Source organism: Protomyctophum parallelum (genome assembly GCF_964188405.1).
Source record: "Protomyctophum parallelum genome assembly, chromosome: 17".
NCBI lineage: Eukaryota > Metazoa > Chordata > Actinopteri > Myctophiformes > Myctophidae > Protomyctophum > Protomyctophum parallelum.
In genome coordinates this window covers 7,775,555-7,790,737 of record NC_139719.1, presented here as the reverse complement: position 1 = coordinate 7,790,737, position 15,183 = coordinate 7,775,555, and the positions used below count along the sequence as shown (strand labels likewise).

At 41.3% G+C, this 15,183-nt stretch overlaps 2 protein-coding genes across 2 annotated transcripts in view; both read left to right on the top strand.

Annotated features, from left to right (window-relative positions):
- Window positions 1–1,211: 1,211 nt before the first annotated feature.
- Window positions 1,212–9,607, top strand: pgap3 (post-GPI attachment to proteins phospholipase 3). Its single transcript, XM_083788095.1, has 8 exons — window positions 1,212–1,637; window positions 2,184–2,281; window positions 2,899–3,051; window positions 5,423–5,485; window positions 5,857–5,918; window positions 6,342–6,478; window positions 7,112–7,316; window positions 7,720–9,607. The coding sequence occupies exons 1-8, from the start codon at window positions 1,421–1,423 to the stop codon at window positions 7,781–7,783; spliced, it is 999 nt and encodes a 332-aa protein (XP_083644221.1). The 5' UTR covers window positions 1,212–1,420; the 3' UTR covers window positions 7,784–9,607.
- Window positions 9,608–14,010: 4,403 nt separating this feature from the next.
- erbb2 (erb-b2 receptor tyrosine kinase 2) overlaps window positions 14,011–15,183 on the top strand; it is a 37,475-nt gene continuing 36,302 nt past the window's right edge. The window contains exon 1 of the mRNA XM_083787772.1: window positions 14,011–14,253. Coding sequence (XP_083643898.1) covers window positions 14,181–14,253 — 73 coding nt within the window. The 5' untranslated portion in view covers window positions 14,011–14,180. The remainder of the gene's footprint in view (window positions 14,254–15,183) is intronic.

The window sequence follows — 15,183 nt, the reverse complement described above, 5'->3', positions numbered from 1 at the left end:
GTCAATGCTTTATTATAGATTAACGTCTTCAGAAGGATTCTGAAGAAGACTGTACAGTGTCTAATCTGTCTAAACAGTGTCTGGACATGTGACATGTCTTTATATAAGTATTCATTATATAAGTATGTCATAACATGTCTTTATATAAGTATTCATATATATATATAATATATATATATATATATATATATATATATGCCGCCCTAATGTATGTAATCTCTGTGATAGGTGAGAGTAAAAAAGCCTGCTGAGGCAGCAGGAAAGGACATGAGTAATTCCGCAGGATTTCCCCCCATTCTCCAGAAATAATCTTTGGGAAATGCTGGGCTATCACATTACAAGTTCTGAATGAGCAGCTAATGTCTTTGAAGAGTGTGATGATAGCTGGAAAAGTGTAGTCTGGAAGTCAGCCATGGAAGCAATTTACTTTCTTTTCATTGTACCTAAAATTTGAATGTTTGGGAAGATTTGTCTGGCTAAAGTGTTGAAACATAAAGTGAACTTCCAAAAGCATCTATGGTTAAAAATAATTAACTTGACAAAAAAGAAGAATTTTTGAATGACCCCTATATCAGAAATAGTGTAAATAAATAGTCAATTTGCATAACTGTACGATCCAAATAACATTAATTGAATGATTAATTCAAATAAGATTTGAACATTGATGTAGGGCAGGCTATACCACATTCACCATCATTGATTGATTGAAAATCTTATTCACAGTTTGTGTGTACATACAAAAAATTCTACAGGGATAAAACCAGAATTTATTTTTCAATTCATCAGAACATTTAACAACGTAGAAAAAAAAAGAAATAAAGGAAAAGGGGAAAACGTGTAGGCCTAGATGCATCTGTTGTTTGGTAAAGTATTAAGTATTACATAAATTATTTAAATCCTGTCAGTCTGTGATTGAGATTATTAAAACAAAAATCATTGGGGAGGGGAAAATACATTATCTGCAACAGCACTTACAGCAGTCAATGTTTTTATACGATTCATGTCTTCATGAGTGATTACTTACAAATGGGGTTTCAAATATAAACATGGAATGAAAACTAGTTCTTAATGAATGAATTAATGAATGAATGAATATTGGTAAGCATAGGGTCTCAAGCATGGTTTCAAGTCAGTCAAAGTTCTCCTCCCTCTCTTTAAATTTGCGCGTGCGCAGTACGTCCGTTTTTCACAACACTTCCTGGTTGTGGACTTGTAAACCTGAGCGACAGGACACAGCTGGAGCACCGTGCACTTTGAGGGACTTCACACATTGTTGTTGTTGTTGTCAGGACTTGTCAGCTTTCTCTCACAGCCGAGTGGTTCTTCTGTGGTAATATGGGGAATCGGGTGTGGATGTGGACACCGTCTATGCCTTCTGAAGTCTGACGGGCCGAAAGAAAGCCACAGCCATCCATCCACCATGGCCTCACCGTCGCAACGACGCGCGGCTCTTGGGTTCCCCGCTCTGGCGAGCGTCGCCTTGCTGCTCCTGTCGTCCGCGACCACCGTGCGGTCCTCCCAGGGCGACAAGGAGCCGGTCTACAGAGACTGTGTGAAGGACTGCGTCCGGACCAACTGCACCGGGGACCGGCTGCGAGGCTTCCAGTCCAGACAACCGCCCTACATGGCGCTGACGGGTGAGGTTCCATATGGGGCTAGCTAGTGTTCCCCGATGTTTGTTGTTAACTTGTTCCACTCCACACAGGCAGTGGTGGAAGAATTTGAGATTGTTTGTGTAAAAGTAATGTTGATTTTATTGTGGTGGTGACAGTGGTTGCTGCAACACCACAATATTGATTGATTGAAATATTTATTAACAGTTTGTAGAATTACAGTACATTTCAAGCACAAACTCAATACAAAGACTGTTAACTGTGAGTGGACGACAACAGGGTCCACATTGTTCAATTCATCAAAAATATAAATAATACTCCCGAGACCAGGGTCTAATTAGTCAATAGATGGATCATGGAAGAGTAGGGAGACGACCCTGCACAGTGACAGTGCACACCCACCACAGGTCATATGGGACACACTCTTTATTCTGGTTATTCTGGTTGAACAAGTCCTGTTGTAATATTACCCCAGTACATTATGTATTTTGTTTTTGTCCGCTGTGGCATTGAACCTAGGGAGAGAACACAATACTCTACACATAATGTCCCCTTGTCCCTGCTGTCCAGGTTGGTCATGTCGTGATGACTGCAGATACCAGTGCATGTGGACCACTGTAGGACTATACCAGGCTGAGGGGTACAGTGTCCCACAGTTCCATGGCAAGGTCTGTATGTTGCTCTCACTGTGGTCATACAGTAGTCTTCGTTTACACTAAATCTCCTTGGGAGCCTGACGAATAAACAACCCAAAGATTCACCACTGTTCACCATTGTTTATATCAAACTTGAGTTCTGAATGAATGAGCTAATTCATTCAGGTAAATTAGGAATGTGGAATGTTTCCAATTAAAATAAACAATATGTTACACTTTGTGACAGTGTAATATTCATGTTATTTGTGGATGTACTCGTGACACAAACAACAGTTAAAAGATATATAGTTTTGGTGCGAATTAATCGCATGAAGAAATTGTATCCGTGAGGTTAAATGCACTAATCATTGTCATTTTGTAATACCTAAGCTATTTTAAATAGTATTTAAAAAATGCACCAGAATATATCCTCTAAAATAGCTTTCTGTTGCATGTTTCAGTATAATATAGATATTGACCTTTACATTCCAACAGGTTAGCCTACATATTTAATTTGAATGAATGCTCTTCAACTGTGATTATTATTATTTTTTGTCATTTTTATTTTAGTTTGATATGTCCTTGTACTCTGGTCACTGCTTACGCCTCAGTCATTTGGGTCTAATAATGATATATTTCTTGTTGTCCAGTGGCCGTTTACACGTTTCCTGTGTTTTGAGGAACCGGCATCTGCCCTGGCCTCTCTGCTCAATGGCCTGGCTTGCCTTCTCATGCTATTCCGATACCGGAGCTCTGTACCACGCCAGAGCCCTATGTACCACACCATCACCGCCTTCAATCTGGTGGGTAGAAAAATATATAAATGGAGAAAGAGATGATAAACGGGTTTTAGAGAATGCATGTTTGATTTTGAGACACAGTTATGCGAAGCACCCCACCCCGTAGAAGTGTAAGGTCGCATTCACACCAGCATGCTATACTGCGATTAAATCGAATCCTGCTGCTTATTGTCGGAAAGTGCACTTAGTTTGGCAGGTGTGAAGGCTCAATCGAATCCTGATGCGCATCAAATAACCGCATTCTAGTTTGCCAAAACACCTGACTTCGATTCACTACAGGTGTGAATGCAATTTGCCCTTCGCTAAATCCCACCCCAAAAAGCGATAGTCCAATGCCAATCCAAATATTTGCTATGCAGGTCAAGCGGCACCTCATAGCTGTCAGTGTTATTTTGCATGGCTGTGTTGTTGAATATATAATGTATATACACGGCTTAAAGAAGGGGCGGCAGTGGCTCAGGGGTGAGTTACCGGATGGGAACCGCAAGGTTCCCAGTTCGAACCCGGGCTCCCCCAGAGTTGGTGTTGAAGTGTCCTTGAGCAAGCCTCTGAACTGCTCCCGATGTGCAGGTTGGTGCCTTGCATGGTTTCCTCCGGCATCGGTGTGTGAATGTGTGTGCGTGTGTGTTGTGAATGGGTGAATGTAATGCACAATCTCTGTAAAGCTCCTTGGATAAAGGCGCTATATAAATGCACCATTTATCATTTACCATTTGCTTAACGTCAGGAAAGTTACACGCCTGACCCACCCAGGTGATGGCAATAATACTAATGACCGTAGTCTTACCGTGCAACATAAAAACTCCTGTTGGGTGGTCATTAAAAGTTGATTCCTCCCTCTGTCATTTCCTCGTATTTCTAGTTTATTTAAATAATCTTGTGCAAATGTATCCAGTGAATAGCCTACTGCAGGCCTGTTAGACTAGATTTAGAAGATATTTTGATGCTCCTGCTTCTTAAATGATCGATTAATTTATATGTTGAAATGCCGTCATTTAACATGCATCTCTATGGGGGAGAAGGACAGCTTGCCCTGTCTCCTCGCTGCTAATGTGCCTATTGGACAGGTTGGGGAGGGACTTAGCGAAGGGCTAATTGCATCAAAAAAAGGAGATAAAGCAAACAATGTGGCGGATGAATGCGGAGTAAACACAGTTGGAGACGGAGAAGGCATATTTTACACAGCGCAAAGATGTTCCTTTACCGTGGATAGACGTGGTCAAAAGGAGACCGAAGCCCTCATCTAAATATGGCCAGACGAGCACATTAATCAATTACTTAAGAAAACCCATAAAAACACGTAGTGTACAGAATATTTTGTCTGTGCGTAAACATGGAGGTCTGTCACTGTGTGGGTATCCGAGTGGAGACTTTTCTTTTTCTTTTTTATATATATTTTTTTTATCCCACGATTTTGTAACCCATTTTTCACCCCTGTGTCAATCGTCTAATGTGATCCTGGGCTCTACACACCCTCCACCAACCTAGTCCCCATATATGGGGGACTAGGGTGGAGACTTTCTTCATCTTTAAATATAAATACTTCAAAATTAAACATGTTTAGCTCGGCATGATCTATAAACTGTATAGCTAACATGGCATGTATGCATAATAATTGCATATGATGATCGGATAATCTATGGGAGTACATGCGCGCATGCAAACACACACACACACACACACACACCCTGGCTAATAAGACAAATATGCCTTAAAACATTATACTTGCCCTCCATAACTAAAATATTCATAAAAAGAGAATCTTTCACTCAATAGGAACTACTCCTGTCGCAAGTTGATGATGTCATATGTCCATGTGTGGTCTAGCCGTATGGAATGCACATGCTAATAAAAAACAACTTAATGCGTCCTAAGGTTAACAGGTTAACTGCTGACCGTTACGCTGGCGCTTAACGGCTGCCTCCTCCGGCAGTTTCTCCATTGTAAACAATAGGTACTCAATTTCCCATAATATGAACATCAAAGCAATATTTTAAATACTTTTTATTAGCATGTGCATTCCATAGGGCTGGACACACATGTACATAATGACATCATCACCTTGCGACAGAAGCAGTTCCTATTGAGTGAAAGCTTCTCTATTTATGAAAGAAATAAAACATTTAAGGTGAGGGCAAGTATAATGTTTTAAGGTATATTTGTCTTATTAGCCAGGGTTCCTTTTAAGAAGAAAGAAAGGGAGTTCCACCATGCTTCAGCGAGGTATATGCAGGAGCAGGACGTGACATGACACCAAATGGTGAGAGGAAATTACTCTGAAGCTGTACTGCTCCAGTGCTGTCCTCATCACTACTGTTCTATAATACATTTGAGATCAATGTGTGATTGTTTGTGTTAAATTGTGATTGTCTAGGTGTCTCTTAATGCCTGGTTCTGGTCCACTGTGTTTCATACCCGGGACACCTATCTAACTGAGGTAAATGCCAAAACACAGAGGCACTCATCATGTGACAGTCACTGTCCTGGATAATGATGACACATTCATTCTTTCCTTACTGTGTCTTCGGCATGAAGAGTTTCTGTTGTGGCTTGCCATACCATTTTGCAGGATTGGAGAAAGCCTTTTGTTTTTGTTCTGCCAAGCGAATTAGCCAAATTGTAATCCTCTAATGCCATTACTCAATAGTATCTCAATAAGTTGCTGTGCTGTACATGATTGTCCTTGAATTATAAATGGCAGATTTTGACAAGATTATGTTCTTTCAGTGATTATTTACCTGTATAATTCAGGCATTTTGATCTTGACGTTTTGTATAGCCTACAGTATGCGTTTCTCCCTTTTTTTAGAAAATGGACTATTTCTGTGCATCAGCAGTGATCCTGTACTCAATCTACCTATGTTGTGTGAGGTGAGGTTCCTGTGTGTGAGGCCCTGCAAATATGGGCCAGACTGAGCCCTGACTCTGACACAGTCGGTAAAACATTAACCCATTCTGACCTGAGATCAGATTCATACGAGGTTTCCGCCGGACACACACTGGTCTGATGAACCCATTCTGACCTGAGATCAGATTCTAAAAATGTCAGTTGCTCTTCGATTTTTCTAAAATAGCAGACCTACAAGCTCGTATCGCGCCACTCGGTGGCGCGATATGAGCTTGTAGATCTGCTATTTTTCAATAGCTAAAGCATAACATGATGCTGACACCAAAATGGGTGCCCGGTCAGAATGGGTTAAATTAGTGTCATGATTAGAGTGTTAAATCCCACCAACAAACTTCAGTGTTTTGTAATCAGTGTTTTCTGTTAATCTTACCCCTCTTCTTGGCCAGAACGCTGGGCCTGAGGCGACCAGAGGTGTCCAGCATGGTTGGAGTCCTGCTCATCCTGGCTTTTACCTCCCATGTGTCGTATCTGACCTTTGTCAGCTTCGACTATGGCTACAACATGGCTGCTAACGTCACCACTGGTAAACCTGACACTCACATTAAGGATTGGATTATTTGATTTGATTTAGGTAAAAGCAATATGAGTAAACACAATATAACTTAAACCCAAGATATACACATAAACGAGTAATAAAAAAAAACACTTCCTGCAACAAGAAAACATTGTTTGCCTCATATCTGGTTGTTTTAATGATGACACTGTAAGGCTTTTGAGTAGTTATGGTCTAGACCTAGACTGTAGTCATCAGGTCTTATGCTGTCAGTGACTTTATTTTCCCTTACCATAAAACCATGCATGTTATGTCACTTGTGTTATCTATAGCAGCCTCAATTGCACTGAATATCTAATCAATCTGATGTGCCGACTTAGCTAATTGGCTTGTACTTTAAACGTCCTTTGTTTTACCAACTTGGTTCACCTCTATTTATGTCCCACTGTTCCATTGTCATTCTCTTTCATACATGTCGTCTGTCTGCTCTCTCCTTTTCTCTCTCCCTTTACTTTTCCCACTGCGTTTCCTACGATATTCTTATGAATCTATATAACCCTTCCTCTCATTTCATGCTCTCTCTCTCATTTCTCTCATTCTCTCTCTGTGTGCCATAATATTTCGCTTCCCTGTCCCTCGCCCCACGTTCCTCTCCTCCCTCAGGTATGGTGAACCTCCTGTGGTGGCTCTGCTGGTGCTGGCAGAACCGGCGGACGTTGCCGTACTGGTGGAAGTGTGGTGTGGTGGTACTGCTGCTGCATGGCCTGGCCTTGCTCGAGCTGCTGGACTTCCCCCCGCTGCTCTGGGTCCTAGACGCCCACGCCGTCTGGCACCTCAGCACCATTCCTGTACACTTCCTCTTCTACAGGTAAACCACCCAGGCTCCTCCAGAGTTAGTGTCGAAGTGTCATTGAGCAAGACTCTGAACCCCTAATTGCTCCCGATGTGCAGGTTGGTGCCTTGCATGGTTTCCTTCGCCATGAGTGTATGAATGGGTGAATGTGGTGGTGAATGTAATGCACAATCTATGTAAAGTGCCTTGGCTATATAAATGCTGCTTGTTTGAAGAGGAATTTAAGTGATATGTGTTACCTATATAGATGTTACAAATACTGAGCTGCCAGATGGAACCAAACATGTTTTACTTGATCACAGACATAGGCTTACTGTATGTGGGTACATAGCCCTTAAAGTAACAATAAGAGATTCTATTCTCTTTCTTTTCTGTAGTATTTTACTATTATTATTTGTTTTTTCCTATTACATTTTAGTTTCCTGATAGATGACAGCCTCCACCTACTAAACACAGAGAAGACTGGTGTCAAACTGGAGTAGGAGCTCATCCCCTCTTCACCACAGCTTCTCCCCTCAGACCCCTCCAATCAGGGCAGCCGGACACCATAATGAGGAAGGTGCCCAGTCTCCATGTCCTCTGCAACTATGAATTCCATCAAACTAAACTTTGTTTACATTTTTTGTTATTTTTCTATATACATCTTTTTTGGTTCGGGAATTATCTTCATTTTTATTTTATTTTTCAAATGAGATCTATTTGATGCGTGCACTAAACCTTTGCCTTGTAATTGACTTGTGAGCTATCCACCTTTTTGCTAGTATTGTTGAAATTCAGAATGAAGGGAAAATAATGTAACATACCCCAGTAGACCAGATCTTTTGACTTGACTCTTCACCTATGACTGGAGTGCATATATCACTTTCCCCTTTGCACTTGAGTACTTTGATAAACACAGTGACACTTATCTTTTTTTTTCCTCCTTTTTTGTTTATTTGTTTTGTTGTTTATTTTTGCATTGTCAAAGCCAAGAACACACAAAGCCACACTTTACACAAGCTGCAGTTATCCATGGCTGGTGACAGATGGCGCCCATTCCCCTGCCATTGGTGTCTGACTGCTACCAGTGTGATACAGCATGTGTCGGGGTCCATTTGTGCTAAAAGTGGTCTGGCAGACACAGAGAGGTGCCCCAGCCCTGTGAGGGAGGGGATTCCAGCAGATTGTTCTAGACAGAAGGGGAGGGCTGTCACGTTTAGACGCCATTCTAGCTGACTGTGTTTATTTCCTCCCTTTTTGGGTGGGGGAGGGGGGAGGGGGGGGGGGGGGTGTCTCACCTTTATTTGTGTGCCTCTGCTCTTCCACTATGATTCATTTAACTTTGTTTTCTTATGTATTATTGCAATAATTTCAGCTTCCTATTTAAATTATGTATCGGTTGCCTTTTTCTTCTATTATCTACTGTTACTGTTACTTTGATGTTTGTCCAGCTTTACTTTGATTTAATACTGTACTGGGGTAGCCCCATAATCAAGCATATGGACATATGTATTTCATTCACCTGGACTGCCTTTGTAAGAAAAAAAGAGTGTGAGAAACTACTGAAGATGGAAGCTTAATGTAGGCAAGGTAATGGGGAGCTTAGTTTATAGGTAGTGGTGTCTTGCCTACGCGTGTCAAGAGGGTTGACACAAATTGAATGCCTGGCTGAGGTGTGGTGTGTGAGTGAATGTGTAAATGCTTTCCTTATCTTGTCATTTGGAGGTTGTTGGAATCAGTTGTCTCCCTACTGTACCACACGTTGCAGGCACAAATGAGCATTGTTATAACAATTGCTGCCCCCAGTGCCCCATCTCAGAAAGTTTAGTCACTCGCTTCACGATTACTGCCTTACATAAGTGTGTGTATACATATAACAGTTTTTTTTTTTTAGTTTTTTTTTATCACAAATCCTTTTTCTTTTCACTTTCAAGTCTGCCTTCCCAAAACTGGTTCTCTCGACTCATGAGATGACAAAGCGCTTGGTTCTAATTCATACCATGTACGTCTTCACCATATGTGCACTTTACCGTTTTGTGTACACGTGTATTCATTTGACATTCTGTCCATGCCTTTGTTGTTCTGTGTGAGAATGTGAACAATGAACAGTATGCATGTGTGCTTTGCCTTGACTCAAGGTTGTGTTGTTTTTGCAATGACCATCACAAACTGACTCCACTTTCGTGTGCGAGAGAGCGAGAATGTGCTCGATCCCGTTGTTGACCTGTCTAAGCTGTGGTTCTGTGTGACAGAGAGGTGGCTGTGTGAAATTGTGGATGACTATGGGTAAATTTAGCTTTGCTAAGAGCCTGTGGGTTTGATGGGGGGGGGGGGGGGGGGGGGGCTATGGGAGGTACAGGACAGGGAGACGGACATAGAGAGGTCATGATGTGTTGAACGTGGGGGACAAATATATTTATGAAATGGTGACAGAGAGAACAGTTCACCACGTTAAACACAGCATATACTCTATTATGATTTGCCCTCTTGCATGATGTATCGTTAATTAAATTGATGAATTAATTAAATTTATATTTGATGCTGAAATGTTGCTGGAACCCTAACCGCAAAGTGCCATATCTGGAAGGTTATTTTTGTGCACTAAAACACAATACAACAATGTCATTTCATTTTTACCACAACATTGCTACATGAAACAGAAAGAAACCCTGAATTAAAAACTTACCAGAGAACCTGGATGAAATGTGATTATCATAGCTGCTTCAGCACATTTAAGCAGCCTAATTTCTCTTGTGGTCTTGTCCTCATGTGTTTTAAGGGTTTTTGCAGAACTCAACTACAATCTGCTCTGTAAATTCTCCCATCAAAAGACATCCCGTTCCCTTTGCACTTTCCAACTCCAACTCTCCTCTTCAGGACACTAGCCCACTCGTCCTGTATAGTGACTGTCATTAACCTCTAACTACTGCCCCCTGGCTGCTGCCCCAGGCAGAATCATCTCCTACTGAGTGCATACTCCTGCATCTTGCAGCTGATAGCAAGCTATATTTGACACCACCTAAAGCTTTAAGAAATTGGATAAATAAAGTGTTCTCTTGGTTGATAATTTGTGTGTATTTGTCTTTCCTGCATGGATTGAATTTATATCCTAGGCTACAGTATATCAAACAGTGGTCTAAAGTTTAGACTAACGTCTAAACTAATGTAGGCTACATTCACTCAAGTACTTGAGTGAATGTACTGTACCTAAATATTGAGGTATTTTTACTTTACTGGAGTACTTATCTATTTAAAACTTTTAGACATTTTATTAATTTCAAAACTTGTGGAATGGGACCTGCATAATGACTTGGTTCTTTTAAGTATATTTAGTTGACAAAGCTTTTGTACTCAAATAAATTCTGAATACAAGACTTTCTACAATAGCATAGGGTACTTTTATGTAAAAAATGTGGGAACTTCTTCACTCACTGTTATCAAATTGTCCATTGTTTTCCACCACTGAAAATAGATTAGGCTCTGCATTCAACAGCATTGTGGCTCTGGCCCACAGCAAGTTTTATGAATAGAGAAATCACTATAGGAGGTTAGGTTAGCTAAGTCAATTTCTGTCATTTAAGTCAAGTAGTAAGTCAAATGTACTACTGTGATAACCGGTGGACAATGGACATCTCATCCAAAGGAAAATTATGACTTTCTAAAAACATCTGTCACCTGTTTAGACCTGGACACAAACTACCAAACTGATTTTAACACTACACAGAAAGGAGATGGTGTGCCCTGTAGCTATTCATATTACTCACCGTTTCCCCCCAAATTAACACCATTAACAAAAGGTTGAATGATACATGAGCCAATGACACTAATCATATACATGACACATATTACCACAATACATTCTCTATAGCATAACGCAATAATAGAACAATAACGGTAAGTGTGCGCCCTGTAATGATGCCTGGGGCCTAGGGTCTTTGTCCATCTCCACCTGGTTCCCTTATTAACTGATTGAATACTTTAACAGTCTGCAAAACTGGAGAACATAAGATTTGTTTTGTTTTTTCCTTAGCTTTGACTAAAAAGTTGTCAGAGTTGGCACAATTAATTCAAACTATGTGTGGCATCTGGGTGTTTTGTAGCTATCAAATATGTGTGGCATCTTTGAGTTTGTTCTAGCTATCAAATATGTGTGGCATCTTTGAGTTTGTTCTATAGCTATCAAATATGTGTGGCATGAGTTTGTTCTAGCTATCAAACTATGTGTGGCATAATAACTAAATGCTGTCTCACCATGTTTTGTTTTAACTCTGGGAAAAGTTAACAGACTGGTCCTTGTCAACTTAAGACTTAACGTAGAAAGCAAGGAAATGAAAATATATTTATATAGGCCTATGAGACACACTGGAAGCCAGTGCAGAGATCACAGAATTGGTGTATGTTTGACTTTATTTGTTTTAGTTATTAATCTAGCAGGCTGAATGATCTGAGGCTGTCTGCATGGTAGTTTGTATTACATTTCTTTATTTTATTTTTATTTTGTTGTAGTCTAAAACCCAGTGGTTCTGAAAGTGTGAACCAAGGACCCTCAGAGTTCCTTGAAGGGTTCCAATTTGACCCTACAGATCTGTTATGGGGGTCCTTGAAATTAAAAAGTTTGAGGAAAAAGTCATCTCAACATGGAAACTTTGTAATGGTGTTATTAAATAGTAGTATATCAAAAATCACACCTGTGTGAAGTGAGGGGCACTATATACATATTTTATGACGTAATTATCAGACAAAACAAACATGGACAAAACAAACATTAAACTCTGTCCATGTCAATGGCGTTTGTTTAAGGAAAAACAAACATTAAACTCGTATTTAGGATGGGCTAGCGCCCCTCAACAAATGGTCCTCTAATTCTGTGAATCAATGCAGATGAATGGTACAGTCGGTCTATTTCCTGTTGAGTTCAGCAGCTGAATCATCTCACTACCATACAGTATCTCTCACCTGTCTGCAGGGTTTGTCAACCTCACCCTTGACAGCCCTTTAGAGCTGGGCTTGTTCTCAGACTTTTTCATGGCAAATTGATATTTATTTGGCCTATCTCCTGTTTCTGTAGCGTGAGGCTTGATGTACAAGTACACGTACTTATACCCCCAATCCAACCCTTGATGCTGAGTGTCAAGCAGGGAGGCATTGGGTCCTTGGTATCGAACCCCGACCTCCCAGTCTCAGGGCAGACATTCTAACCACAAGGCCACTGAGCTGGTATATGGATGAAGTGGTTTGTTAAAATGATGGTGATGCTGCATTTGCTAGGGACTAGTTGTGGAAATGGATCATATTGGATTGGACTAACAAGATTTGCACGCCTAATAATTAAGCACAAAAGTGTCAGATTATACAACACAAAAGCCTGGCCAATAATTGTTTTATAAGCCAAGTCCCCATACAGTCGCATTGACTATGAAGTCACTTCTATACTTAGCATGAGAAGTTGAAGGACAAGTTTTAAACATGTGTAACAGCTTACTTTCATTTTCTCATGTGAGCTGCAGCCTGTCACATCAAAAGATCAAAAGCCTGATTGAACATGGACTGGTGCTGCCAGAGACTATCGTGTGTGTGTGTGTGTGTGTGTGTGTGTGTGTCTGTCTGTCTGTCTGTCTGTCTGTCTGTCTGTCTGTCTGTCTGTCTGTCTGTCTGTCTGTCTGTCTGTCTGTCTGTGTGTGTGTGTGTGTGTGTGTGTCTGTCTGTCTGTCTGTCTGTCTGTCTGTCTGTCTGTCTGTCTGTCTGTGTGTGTGTGTGTGTGTGTGTGTGTGTGTGTGTGTGTGTGTGTGTGTGTGTGTGTATGTGTGTGTGTTTGTGTGTGTGGGTGTGTGTGTGTCTCTGTGTGTGTGTGTGTGTGTGTGTGTGTGTGTGTGTGTGTGTGTCTGTCTGTGTGTGTGTGTGTGTGTGTGTGTGTGTGTGTGTGTGTGTGTGTGTGTGTGTGTGAGTGTGTGTGTGTGTGTGTGTGTGTGTGTGTGTGTGTGTGTGCGCGCGCGTGCGTGCGTGCAGCTTGCAGTTTTGTGCTGGTTGCTGATAGTTCTGTGCACTACATGCGTGCAGTAAGGTGGACTCTAACCCTGACTGCTGTGGGTGGGGAGAGTGGATGTATTGGGATGAATAGAGATTATTATTCTCCAATTCTAGAACTATGCAGAGATGGGCCTGAGGACCGCTGAAAAGGTATATTGACAAACTTAAAAGTTTCTCATTGAAAATTGGATTTTAAGCATGATTTATGACATTATAATAAATAGTTTGGACAGAATAGCAATATTTAATTTACATAATATAAATATAATATGGAAAGTTGAAGCCCCTTGCACAGTGCACGCATTCTGCACATAGAGGCTATACACACTATACAGAGTGGATTTTAAAAGTGTGTAGGCCGAGAGGGAGAAAGTCATTTTAAAGACTTAACACCATCTCGTGTTTCTTGTGGAAAACCCAAGCAAACCCAACACAAGAGTAAAATTATACACATTAGAACTAAGTTATAACATATTTATTGATTAATTACATATATGTATCCGGGGAAGAAATATAAAGTTTCTCAACACAATGAGCTCCTATATTATTTGTTCCCACTTCCCAGGACAGAGCGACCAGAGAAGAATATTTGAGTGAATCTGTCTCAACTGCCACTCCCCACGCAGGCCTTCACGGGAGCGCGCTTTCTTTCCCCTGCCTGCCTAGTCTCTCCGTCACGTTTTACTACCAACAAGCTAACAACCAGACTAGAGGCACAGAACTCCGGGGAGGAAGTTACAACGACTGGAAAAAACAAACTCCAAGCCTGTCAAAGCTCACCGGGAGGGGAATATATCGCTGCGTTCCCGGCGGCGAGGAGTAAACATACTTTATTTGCGGGAATATGGACTAGCAGTGTGGCGCTTTCGTCAGATGGAGACGGCGAGAAGTTTTGTCTTCTTCGGAGCCCTGCTGCTCGGACTGACGGGCGCATTGGCCAGAGAAGGTGGGTCACATTCGCAAAAGTCTCTCCGCTCTTTTTTATTGCCGTGTTATCGCCAACGTACTTGCCAGTATTGAATTCTGAAATGATCATCACAGTAATGCTATAAGTTCCAGGAGGTGTGTGGAGATCAACTTGACCCAGAGAGCGTGATATTCTTGGCACGACAATGGCATAGAGCACATTCCTCAGTCAGTGAGTTCTCAACCCCCTCACTGCACTGTTGTGGCTTTGGGATTTATGAAGCGCAGATAAGGAGAATCACACCTGTCACAAGTGTTGTTAACATTATGGTGATGTTCGTGTTTGGTGCTGCTGGGAGCATTGCAGCATTCTATCATGAAACACGCTTCGTTTCTGTGCACAATCACTGCCGCCGCAGCTGATTATTATTATAGTACTATGGCCGGGACAGGTAGGTGCGCCAAGAAATATGAGAACCTGCTTTGCAACTTGGTGACAATGGCTCGTCTTGCGCATGCAGGCAGCTATTAGTCTGGTGTGCTGGACTCGTAAACAACAACAAGTCAACAACAGACAGCGCATTGTGCTGCATGCACAAGGACTCATGACGATGTCAATTATTCTCTTCTTGCACTAAAGAGGACATTGTCTTAATGGGGGCCACTTGCTGCACTTGTTGACTCGGGGGTGGGATATCATATCAAGGCAAGCAAGCACAAGTTGAAAATGAAAAAGAAACCAAAGTTAGCCACACCATTGCTAAAATAATTAGTTTGGTGTAAGTGATTGTTTTGTTGTTGGTATATCAATACTTTCTGTCGAGTGTTTGTTCAATAGCAATTGTCTCCCTGACTCCCCAGCTCTTTAGTGACTAATGAGCACTGACCAGAAAATTAATTTCCAGGTCGGGATGACTGGAATACTGGATAAACAACTTAAAACAAGTGAAATTGGAAGTGACGATCCACT

What these genes read in the sequence shown, in the direction of transcription:
- pgap3 (XM_083788095.1), top strand. Translation starts at nt 1,421, where the DNA reads ATGGCCTCACCGTCGCAACGACGCGCGGCTCTTGGGTTCCCCGCTCTG. An exon ending in GCCCTACATGGCGCTGACGG is followed by an intron (nt 1,638 to 2,183) that starts GTGAGGTTCCAT and finishes CCTGCTGTCCAG; the next exon opens with GTTGGTCATGTCGTGATGAC. An exon ending in GGGACACCTATCTAACTGAG is followed by an intron (nt 5,486 to 5,856) that starts GTAAATGCCAAA and finishes CCCTTTTTTTAG; the next exon opens with AAAATGGACTATTTCTGTGC.